General features: G+C 41.6%; 1 protein-coding gene across 2 annotated transcripts in view; it reads right to left on the bottom strand.

Annotated features, from left to right (window-relative positions):
• Positions 1 to 12,525, bottom strand: part of LOC133403616 (serine/threonine-protein kinase 10-like) — a 46,151-nt gene that overhangs the window by 13,329 nt on the left and 20,297 nt on the right. For both annotated transcript variants that reach the window (XM_061678632.1, XM_061678631.1), the window contains 6 exons: positions 7,270 to 7,351; positions 4,383 to 4,514; positions 3,140 to 3,835; positions 2,894 to 3,024; positions 2,617 to 2,740; positions 653 to 832 (listed from right to left, as the gene is read on the bottom strand). In XM_061678632.1, the coding sequence (XP_061534616.1) occupies positions 653 to 832; positions 2,617 to 2,740; positions 2,894 to 3,024; positions 3,140 to 3,835; positions 4,383 to 4,514; positions 7,270 to 7,351 (1,345 nt within the window). The remainder of the gene's footprint in view (positions 1 to 652; positions 833 to 2,616; positions 2,741 to 2,893; positions 3,025 to 3,139; positions 3,836 to 4,382; positions 4,515 to 7,269; positions 7,352 to 12,525) is intronic.

Genomic DNA, 12,525 nt, shown 5'->3' with positions numbered 1-12,525 from the left:
TGATGTAACAAAGTGGTCAACATGACCCTGTCCCAGCTTTTTCGGAACGCGTTGCAGCCATAAAATTCCAAGTTAATGATTGTTTGCTAAAAACAATCAAGTTTTTCAGTTTGAACATTAAATATCTTGTCTTTGTAGTGTATCCAATTAAATATAGGTCGCACATAATTTGCAAATCATTGTATTCTGTTTTTTTTTTATGTTTAACACAACGTACCAACTTCATTGGAATTGGCGTTTTATATAAATAATATATTATCCATTTTTATTCATAGATTATCTTTAAGACAGGCATTATCTTTAAGAGCATGTGGTTAACCGATCTACCACACGTTCTCCCTGTGACTGTTTTTATCTCCGGTCACTCCGGGTTCCACCCAGATTCTAAAAACCACCGTAGACTCAAAGAGAAAATGAAAGGCTGGATTCTTTAGCTTGTAGTCTTCTGCCCCTGTCTGACGTCATTTCCAGGTGAATTATTGTTGTTATTATTTTTCTTTTTCATTTTATCTTGATTTTCAGTGAGGGTTCTAATACTTGTTAGCTTAACAGGATATCAGGTGATGGGACCTGCAAATGATAAGAGGCTTTGCATGCCACATCAAAAGTACACATAAGAACTACAGTAAAATAAAGTAGACAAAACACTGACCTCCTTTTTGCGGTTTTTCAGCATGTTCTGATACTTGGACAGCTCTTTGTCCTGCTCAGATTTGATGCGTTTGGCCTCGTCCCTCAGTCGGTTGGTGTGTTCCTGTTCCAACCTCTCGATGGTCTGCTTCTGCTGCCTCTCTAGGTTCTCAACCTCCTGGTCATACTGACGCTTCTTACTCTGGAAGAACACATGATTAGATAAAATCAAGAAATCATGCAAAATACCATGGTTATAAGTAGTCCACACTCTGGGTGGGACGGTACAGGTCATGCACAGTGCAGTCTGTACCTCGGTTTTTGGGCCACAGTTCGGTACATTTTCGGTACGTGTCGTGCATAGGGAGAATGACTTTTTTGTCAAAAAAAAAAAAAAAAAAAGTTTATTTTGTCTGTCAACAAAAACTGCATTTTGTAGTGTTATGAATAATATAACCAGACCCAACAGTGATTAGTGAAAATCCTTAATAAAGGGAAAAAATATATTTATAGTTTTATCCATCCCGCATGCTTTAATCACATTTAGACACACTTTTTAAACGCACCATAAACACATTTGAACATAAAAAAACTAATTACAAAACTAAAATACAATGCATATTGTAGTGTCTGTGTACATGCATGTGCCTTGAAAGCCTGTCGCAAACTGCACGATGCAGTCGAACCCGACTGGACTGGACCATCGCATAAAAAGAAGAATTGCCGACGCACCCCCGCACATAGAGCGACTGTATACATGGATTCCCTAAAAAGCAAGACTGTATAGGGTGTTTGTTGCTGTAAGAAAGATGGTGAAAGAAAGAAGCAGGTTGCTGAAGAGAGAGGATGTTGGTGAGAATTAAAAGTCAAAGTGTGGATATTTTTAAAGAAGTCTCACTGGCTCTATTCATTTGAACATACCCAGCGTCCATTCTGGTAAAAAGCTTCGCTTTTTCATCCATCCATCCATCCTATTTATATGGCTTGAGGCAGCACGGCGGTGCAGCTTGGTTAAACACTGAAATGGATTTTCAGCGTGAGGGAAAGCTTATGTGCATTTTGATTGGCCGAAAGCTGAGAGATTGTGACAAGTTTCAGCGTTTCTGGCTCTCCTTTACCACATGCAGAGGCATTAGAGAAAGTAAACTTAAAAAATTAGGGCTCGGACTTGCTCGGAATCATGATTCATTATTAATGTTGACAACTAATGACTCAGAATCAGAATCAATGACTCAGAATCAGAATAAAAAAATAAAGAGATTACATAGTCCAACAAATGAAAAATCCAATTTGATTATTTAAAATCCACTTTGATTATTTCAAAACTATCTACTAAAACAGAAAGAGAGTATGTACTTCTACCTCTGGAAAAGTTTTCCTTTTTAGTTTAAACTGACTGACTTTACCCAGGATCCCTCGCCGTACCGCGGCCAAAGGTAGAACCCGGGTTCCTTTTGCGCCTGTCTCGGTGCCGTAAATCTTCACTGGTTGTGACCAGCTGCCTCCTTTTTAGCTAGCTAGCTAGCTGGCTGGCTAGCCGGCTAGCTCTCATGATCTGCCACGCTGTGTTAGATCCTTCCTTCGTGGAGATCATTGTCTTGGTGGAGGGCTACTGCTATTTGCATCCGTGATCCATGATCAACTGCAAGAACGAACTACAAATGTTCACATGCACAGAAACCAAAATGGCGTCCGCCATAAACACGGGCTAAGAATTGTGACATATTTAATATATTTTTTTTAAAGTTAATTGGGATGACAGCTGTTGCAGCTATTGTCAGAATAAATTAAGTAGAAGATAGTCTAAGATTCATTCTGATTCGAGTCTGAAAATTCAGATTCATTGATCGCTTTTTCAGCCCCAATCCCAATTCGAGTCACCGCCATTTTGTGTAGAGCCCTTGTAAAATAGCCATAAAAAATTGGTTAAAAAAAACAAGATATAGCGCAGGAACGCTGTCCTGCTAAATACTCGTAGAAGCTCACTGTGGTCTCCTGCTCAAAGCGGCGGTAAATCTGCTCTTTCTGCTGGTGTAGCTTATTGCTGAGCTGCTGCTGGGCCCTCTGCTCCTCCTTCTGCAATAGACGCAACTCCCTTAGTTCCTGGCGTCTGGCATGGTGGTGGACAACAGGAGAGAAGGGATTAAGAGAAAAAGACAAGATGCATTAACAATATTGTTTGATTCAGTAGGGAAGGGTTTGCGTTCATGCAACACATTTTATTTTTACAGTACGTGAATAATAGCTGAAGGCAGGTTTATACCGGAGGAATCTCATTTCCTCGTTCTTAGTGTCATTGTCAGTAATGATCTTTGATGTAGTCACACTAACTTCCACCCCATCCACAATAAATTTGCGTGTCTTTTTCAATGTCTTCTTTTGACGCTTTGTCTCCTGGGGAAACATGACAGGAAAGGTTGTGGCTTTATTAGTCAGTTTGCAACTTTTTGACGAAGTTTGGTCATCGAAGAGTCTTACAATACATGTGAATATAAGTACTGTGTAGTACCTGAATGGAAACCGATGTGGGCTCTTTCGTTTTGGACAAGAAACTTGAAATAGACAGATTCAGGTCCACACTGCTAATATCTGCAGTTGAGCTCCTTCCAGAGTCTGAATTGTCTTTTTTAGCCTTGTCTGGAAGAATCTTCTCATCTTCTGTATTCATCATTACTGTCGGCTTCTCTCCAACTTCCTCTTTTGAGAGAACGTCATCCTGACTTGGTGAAGTCACCGTAACATGTTTATGTGAGTCCTCCTCTGCTTGTGTGTTTGAAGTCATTTTTCTCTTTGGAGAAGCTGCATCTTTTCGAATCTCTGTAGTAGCCTCTGGATGGGCTGGCACCTCAGTGGTGTCAACTTCCTTTTCGTTTTCAGAAGCTATTTCAAGCTGCTCCATTTCCTTTACAGGTAAACTTGATGGGTTGCCTGGTTCTACAGCCTCTGTTCCTTCTACCAGCGCCTGTTGCTTTCCCCCAACATTAACTAGAATCTTGTATGCTTGCTCTGTGGCTGCAGGAGTAATGGACTCCTCCGCAAAGCTTGTGACCAATATGTGGTTAGCTACAGGGATCTCATTGGGTGTAGGAATGGACAGACGTGGTTCACCCTTCTCGGGGACAGATTCCAAGATGGTGGGAGAGAGTGGAATCTTCTCATCCTCCGAGCTGGCAACACTGACATCAGAGGGAGCACGTTTATGGCCCTGCAGCAGAGGTAGAAAGGATTTTTTTTTTCCACAATGAAGCAAGTAGCACTCATTTTTAAACCCACTTGACTTGAAACGGTCTAGTTTATTGATTATGTTGTTGGCAGATACTATTAATTCTGCACCCATTCATGACCAAATTCTTTTCAACTTTCCATCATGTTTTGGGAATATATTACATTAAAAAAAAAAACATTATTATTATTATTTTTTTTAAACCTGTCCCATTTATTACACTTATAATGATCCTTCAAGGGGAAATTCAATTCACACTCTGCTGTATATTTGTCTTGCAAACCAGACAGAGATCCGGATCACACACATGCAAGGAGAAATGTCAGAGTGAAAAAGGTGCGCAAACAGTGCTGCACCTGTTGACAGTAGCCTGAGAGCAGACTAGCATGTCTCCAACAACCAGTAACCATTTTACTAGCACAAAATACAGCATGTGTCCAATTGTTACACTGCAAATGTGTGTGCCCTTCAGCTCACTAATGTATCATTTTCTCAAACAAAAATGAATGCAGTTTACAGGTTTACACACCATATTTGGTTCGGTTTCTTCTTCTTCCTCTTCCTCTTTGTGTTCTTCAATCTCCTCAGTCACCTCAGCCTTGGCTTCAGCTATTATCTCTCTCAGAGGCTTGCTGTCTGTCACACTGGACACAAATGAATGCTGGAAACAAAACCAACAAAAATAATAAAAAATCTCTCAGATCAACTTCAAATTACATTTTATTGATCAAAAGCAAAAACGCATGGGCAAAGCCATCTTCTATGCAACTCTACAGTCTAGCAGAGATAGTGTATTCATTTTTAAAATGAACAATATAGGTATTATTGTAGTTGCTGTATTGTTTCATACTGTAAAGTCTTTTTTTAAATATTTTGGTTGGCTTACTTAGCTACATGAGGGGCAAAATTGTCAAAACACCCCTCAGTACAATATAATTCAATACTCCACAGTAATACACATTGTTACATCATAATCTCTCTGACAGTGCCAATCAAAATTGAGCTTTTCTTTGCAAAAGCAGAATTTTGACAGTGCTCTTTAAAACTGGAAACTTATCACGGTACACTGCTTATTACTAACTACATTTTACATTGCGGATAGTATACTTTCAAACGAAAATAAGACAAGACTGAATATTTGACACACAAATTCATTCTTGTTTTGATTTTCATCTCACCTTGTGCTGACCTGAGTCGGTATAATCTTTTAGATATTAAACATCATTACCATTAAATAATACAAAATAAGACTCCAAACTACTATGTAAATATCTTGCCAGCCTCTCATTTTAGGGCTTAGAAATCTGATGTAAACAAGTATATGGAGCTTCTTTGAAATAAAATCCTTCATTGCAACTGCGATCCTGTATTTTAAAACCCCTTGAGCCATCCTCTTTAGCGTGAGCACTATAAAATAATTTTTTGTGTCCGGAACTGAGTGAGGTACCATTCTGTTTCAAACGCTCCACCATCATCCCAGTCCCAGATAAACCTGCAATCTTGGGTCTGAATGACTACAGGCCTGTCGCCCTGACATCTCTGGTCATGAAGTTCTTTGAACGCCTCGTGCTGGACAACCTCAAGAATGTCACAGGTCCCCTGGTGGACCCCCTGCAGTTTGCCTACCGCGCAACAAGGTCTGTGAATGACGCAGTCAACATGGGGCTGCACTTCATCCTAGGACACCTCGACGGCACGGGGACCTATGCGAGGATCCTGTTCGTGGACTTCAGCTCTGCGTTCAACACATCTACACACACCACCAGCACTGGGGGGCCCCAAGGTTGTGTCCACTCTCCGCTGCTCTTCTCTCTCTACACGAATGACTGCACCTCAACGCACCCGGCTGTCAAACTCCTGAAGTTTGCAGAGGACACCACAGTCATCGACCTCATCAAAGACGGTGACAAGTCTGCGTATCGACAGGAAGTGGTGGAGCTGTGGTGCGCCCGACACAACCTGGAGTTGAACGCGCTCGAGACTGTAGAGATGATTGTGGACTTCAGGAGGCATCCTTCGCCAAAGCTGCCCCTCACGCTGTCCAACTACCGTGTCAACCGTCGAGACCATCAAGTTCCTGGGAATTACAGTCTCTAAGGACCTGAAGTGGGAGACCAACATCAACTCCATTCTCAAAAAGGCCCAGCTGAGGATGTACTTCCTGTGGCTTTTGAGGAAGCATGGCCTGCCACAGGAGCTGTTGAGGTAGTTCTACACAGCAGTCATCGAATCAGTCCAGTGTTCTTCCAACACAGTCTGGTTTGGTGCTGCTACAAAAAAGGAGTAACTCCAACTGCCACGGACAATCAAAACTGCTGAAAGGATTTTCGGTACCCCCCCTACCAAACTTTAAGGACTTTCACTCTGCCAAAACTAAGACAAGAGCATGGAAAATTCTCTTGGACCCTCCACATCCTGGTCACCACCTCTTCCAGCTCCTTCCCTCAGGTAGGCACCATCGACCAATGCAAACTCAAACAAGCAGACATTCTAACAGCTTCTTCCCCCTTGCCATTAACTTCTTAAACAGTTAACTTAAAATTCCATTGTAACATGCTGCCAATTTTGTCTTGAGATTGTTGTCACATTTCTGTCGGGCAAATTACATATTATTCGTGCACTCACTCTAGTAGTCTCGCCACCCTGCACTACTTGCATATCTGTTGTTGACCAATACTGGCCGTCCATGTGCCTGAGAAGTATCTGCACCATTTTCACAATTGACATTGTCCCAGATTAGCGCATTACTAATCACTTTCAACTGCATACATTTCTTGAAGTCTGTGCGCCCTTTGCACAATGGTCATTGCGCCAGACTCTTGTTCTATTAGTCATTTCAAACTGCTCTAATTGCTAGAGGCCTCTGCATCATTTTGCACAATTACCCCCCCCCAAAAAAAATGAAATTGTACCCGCATTACGACATTACCGGTAACATTTGCTCAGTGACTGTGTTTTTATTTCTCAAACGTATTCTTTGTCAATTGACTGTCTGTTGTCGTACTAGAGCAGCTCCAACCTCCGGAGACAAATACCTTGTGTGTTTTTGACATACTTGGCAAATAAAGATGATTCTGATGTATCCTGATTGGTTCTCATCGTTCTATAATCAGGTATAGTAGCTATAACCTGGCAAACAACTTCAACCAATAGAAAAAGAGAAGCCGTCTCTGCTATGGTCTTCTCAAACACAAAGGAGTAAGCGGGTTGCCAACACACACACACACGTGGACTGGAACGTAGGCATTTAAACAGATGTCACCTAGGACATATTGCTCAGAATTGAATTGCAAGTGGTGAAGAAAGATGGAAATAGTATCCATGTACAAGCACGGATACTATCATTTATTTTCTGTAGAAAGTTTTTAACTGGGAGAATTGGAACCAACTTATGAGAGTGTTCATTTGGGGGGCACCTGCAAAAGTTGTGCTGCACTCCACCTGTTGTCAACATTTTTGTCCAGACAACGCTTCAGGAAATCATTGAATTCTGGGGACCTAAAAGGGTAAAGATGAAACAGACCATTGTTAGTCCAATTGAAATTTCAACTGAAGAAAAACAAACATTATTTTACATGTTTTCCCATGTACATTGCTAAAAAACAAACAAATAAAAAAAACAACAACAAAAACCGGTAACCCGGCACAGAAGAAATTGTATGCTCTATTGGTGGGCATGTTACACATGATTTTCTAAAACTGAGATCCCAAATAACAAGCTAATTTGCATGTTCACTAACTAACAGATTGCGATTTTAAAAGACAGCTTTGCGCTTTATGTAGCGCTAATGATTTTCATCATGAAACATTTGGGAAAGCACCGTAAGTGCAAAATGAAATCAACTCAATTTATAGCATTTTAAAAAACAACCACAGCTGAAAAACATGTTGTACATGAATAGAATTTAACATACACCATAAAACAATTAAACATAAAACTGAGGCATTGCCTCAGGGGCCGGAGGTTCACCCCGCGCTGAGAAAGTCGAGGCGGGCAGTGGCATTGGGGCCAAAGTCCCTCATCATATACATCCAGGAAATCCAAAGGCACAACAAAGTGAGAGATACAATCAGCTCCATAAATATTGTGACAATTCTAATCTTTTTGGCTCTAAACACCACCACAATGGATTTTACATGAAACAAATAAGATGTGCTATAACTACTGACTTTCAGCTATAATTTTAGGGTATTTACATCCAAATCAGGCAAATGGTGTAGGAATTACAAAATGCCTCACACTTTATAAGGGACCAAAAGTAAAGAGACAAATTAACCATCATGAATCAAACGTTTACTTTTTAATACTTTGTTGAAAATCATTTGCAATGAATTACACTCTGAAGTCTGGAACGCGAGTGGAATTTCATCCCAGTCCTCTTCTGCAACGGTCTTCAGTTCCCGCTTGTTCTTGGACCATTTTCCCTTCCATTTTGTCTTCAGCAAGTGAAATGCATGCTCAATCGGATTCAGTTCAGGTGACTGACGTAGCTATTGCATAACATTCCACTTCTTTGCCTTAAAAAACTCTGGTTGCTTTCACAGTATGCTTCAGGTCATTCCCCATTTCCACTGTGAAGCGCTGTCCAATAAGCTCTGAAGCACTTGGCCCAATATGAGCAGACAATAAAATATTGCCATAAACACTTCAGAATTCATCCTGCTGCTTTTGTGAGCAGTCAGATCAATAAATACAAGGGAACAACCACTTCCATTGGCAGCCTTACAGTATATGCCCACCTGGCACGGGAAACTGTTAAGTTTGTCTTGACTGAACGCAAAGATCAAGGTGAGGACTGTTCTCCTCAGACAAATGTTGTTTTCTGATGACGCGGACCTGATCTCATATATTGTTATAGGCCTTCATAAGCTGATCAATGGGTTTGCCCATTCTTGCGAGGCATTTGGTCCGGCAATCAGTATCAGAAGAAACAACCTCACGGCGCTGAACGTCCCAGCAACTCCATCAACCAGCATAAACAACGAGGTACTCGATGTCACTGACCTCTTTGCCTACCTTGGCTCTACTGCGACTAGCAATTTGTCTCTCGATTCAGAGAGCGACAGGTGTATTGCCAAAGCTGCTCCCATCTTGTACAAGTTGAGCAAAAGTGTGTGGGATAATAGCTCGCAGACCTTGAACACCAAATTCAAGATACACTATGCATGCGTGCTAAGCAACCTACTGTATGGCATTGAGTCATGGACAGCATACACCGGACAGCAGAAACGGCTGGAAAGTTTTCATCTATTCTGCTTTTGACGTATTATGGGCATCACTTGGCAGGACAAAGTCACCAACACTGCTGTGTTGAAAAAAAAAGCAGGTTCCCCACGCATGCACTCCACGGTGAGCAAATACCGCCTGCGTCGGCTTGGCCATGTGCGTTGCATGGAGGACAGCCGTAAAGCGAAGGACCTTCTGTATGATGAGTGGGCTACAGGACGCTGCACAGCAGGCACTGCACTTTACAGATTTTTGCAAGCGTGACCTGTATCTCACAGCCATTGACACAGACAGCTGGGAGGTGCTTGATCGAGGCGACAGGCACTACGCTGTTAGCACTGCTGTCAACAGAGGCGAGGAGAGAATTCTGCAGCTGGAGGAAAGGAGAGTACAGCGGAAAAACAACAAGCACGAAGCGCCCAATTTGCAGTCAGACTTTGTGTGCACTAGGGCTGCCAAGATTGGTTGACTAGTCACGACTACGTCGAAAATCCAAATCGTTGAAAAATAACGATTGTAACTCCTGTTAAAACATATACCTCCGCAATTACATTCCATTAGTCCCAAAAATGAAGAAATAAAATAGGTCCACTCCATATCCCTGCAAAAATAAATCATCTTACGTACTTCCCTCTCTCTGTCTACATTTCAAATCAAAACATATCACAGAGGATGCTCAGAAAAAAAAAATCACTAAGTGGAAGAAAACAACTATGTAGGAGTCCCATGATTATTTTGTTTGTTACTTTCTAAACCTGAGTTGCCTGTAAGAGTGTTCCTGCCTTTCTGACTAGAATTTTTGGACTCCAGCAAATAAATCACTGTTAGTAGGCAGTAATTATTTATTTTAGTTAGAATAGCAGCAATTTCTAATCATTCCATCCATCCATTTTCTGAGCCGCTTCTCGTCACTAGTGTCGCGGGCGTGCTGGAGCCTATCCCAGCTATCATTGGGCAGGAGGCGGGGTACACCCTGAACTGGTTGCCAGCCAATTGCAACGCGCAATTTCTAATGTTATACTTTTTTTTTTTTTTTTAAATGACAAAAACTTAAATTCATGAAGAGACAATTTCTCAATCGACAGTTTTGTTATTGTGAGCATAGCATGATCATTGCTGCAGCAATAACAACATTTTGGAGGTACTGTTTTAAACATTGGATGGATGGTATAGAAGTGCACAGTAATTTATGATGTGAAGATGTCTTTTACACAAAAACCTGTGGGAAAACGCACAGAAACTACTAAAGCCTATTGCGGACTCAGCGAGCAAGAAAAAGAGATTTTGCAGTTTTCCTGCTTTCACCTCTTCGCCCCACAACCTTTCTGCAATACCGTTAGCTTTCTCACAATACTGCAATAATAAACCATGAGATTAATATCGTGCTAAAACCGAACTGTGAGATATACCAAACATTTGAGTGCACTTAACCGAACAGGGCAAGCTCAGGTTTGCCATGGGCAAGCAAAGATTTTAAAAAGTTAACTTCGAGCCCTGCGACTGACGGTCCTTGATTCTTTTCCCCAGACCCAAATCAAATTGACAACACCAAGGACATTATTATTTCGTCTGCATGGGGAGATGCCACAGATTATTGAGGAGTTCACTGATGATTGGGTCTGTCTGGGAAGAGGGGACGTGATCGATGTCCTCTGTCATCTCATCAGGAGCACAGACATTGTAGGGGCAAACTTAATAATAATACTGACTCAAATTATGAGTGGTCAGGTTGAAATTGATATAAACTGAATCTGCGAATGACTTCAATTATTATTTAAGCATGATTTGAAACAGACACCTATAGGTTAAAAATGTGGCTTTCTCTGACATTTTGCCCATTATATGTGACAATATTCATTTTGTGTGCCACATACTGTAATATAAATCTGATTGATATTTAAAGCTATATGTTCTACACTGTACAATTTTTGCCACCTCTGAGGCAATTGAAGGAGAAATTGTCGTTCCTACTTCAAATCTCAGTGAGACAGATGCGAAGATGAGCAATAGAGATCAAGCAGTTGTAAATTTAAAGAGTTCATCTGATTCTCACTGACGCTACAATTACTGCCAGCGAACAAACCAATAGGTACATAACACAACACATACATTTCGGCTTACTGTCGCCATGACAACAACCTGAGGTGGACGTACACTGGTAATGCAATGACACTTTGTTTTGAGCCTGAAATTCACTCTGTTGTAGCCAAGGCGAAGGTATGACATATGTTCCATTACAAAGCATGAACATTCACCTCCAGTGAGGCTTGAATTCATGTTATACTGTAAATACAATACAAACCATAAAGTGTACTGTGACATGGAAAACAAGTCCTTAGCAATTTCAGATTGTTCAATAAACATTCACTCATTCATTTTCTGTACCGCTTATCCTCACAAGGGTCGCGGGCGTGCTGGAGCCTATCCCAGCTATCTTTGGGCAAGAGGCGGGGTACAGCCTGAACTGGTTGTCAGCCAATCGCAGGGCACATATAAACCCACAACCATTCGCACTCACATTCACACCTAAGGGCAATTTAGAGTCTTCAATTAACCTACTATGCATGTTTTTGGGATGTGGGAGGAAACTGGAGTACCTGGAGAAAACCCACGCACGCACAGGGAGAACATGCAAACTCCACACAGGCGAGGCCGGATTTGAACCCAGGTCCGCCGAACTGTGACGCCGATGATCTAACCAGCTGTCCACTGTGCCGCCTGTTCAATAAACATCTTTGATGGACTTTACGTTGAGTGTTGTACGCTGTGCAGGGTTCCTACATGTTTGAGAGTTCAAAATTCCATTCTATTTCCAGACCCTAATTTCCACACTTCTCGGTAAAAAAAATACAAATAATTTGTGACATTAGAGTAAATAGACGTGTATCATTCGGATTCTTTAAAATGCAGCCCCATGGGGGGCACATGCCAATGCAAACTGTAGGCTTGTCCCAAGCCAGGATGAATGCAGAATGTTGCGTCAGGAAGGGCATCTGGGTTAAAACTTTGCCAAACAAATATAAGCGTTCATCCAAAGAATTCCATACCCCATCGGTCATAGCCCGGGTTAACAACGTCTGTCACCGTCACCGTTAACTTACAGGGCGCCGGTGGAGATTCAGCTACTGTGGGTTGAAGACGAAGGAGAGGTGGAAAGCGGGTACGGCAGAAAGAGAAGAGGAAAGCACAGAGCCTAGAACTGAATGTGGGGACTTTGAATTTTGACAGGAAAATCTTAGGAGTTGGTTGACATGATGATTAGGAGAAAGGTTGATATATTGTGTGTCTAGGAGACCAGGTGGAAATGCAGTAAGGCTTGAAGTTTAGGGGCAGGGTTCAAATTATTTTAGTATGGTGTAGATGGGAAGAGAAATGGAGTAGTGGTGATTTTAAAGCAAGAGTTAGCTAAGAATGTCTTAAGAGGTGAAAAGAGTATCAGATCGAG

The sequence above is a fragment of the Phycodurus eques genome, chromosome 6, assembly GCF_024500275.1.
Source record: "Phycodurus eques isolate BA_2022a chromosome 6, UOR_Pequ_1.1, whole genome shotgun sequence".
Lineage (NCBI taxonomy): Eukaryota > Metazoa > Chordata > Actinopteri > Syngnathiformes > Syngnathidae > Phycodurus > Phycodurus eques.
This window is presented reverse-complemented; position numbering and strand designations above follow the sequence as displayed.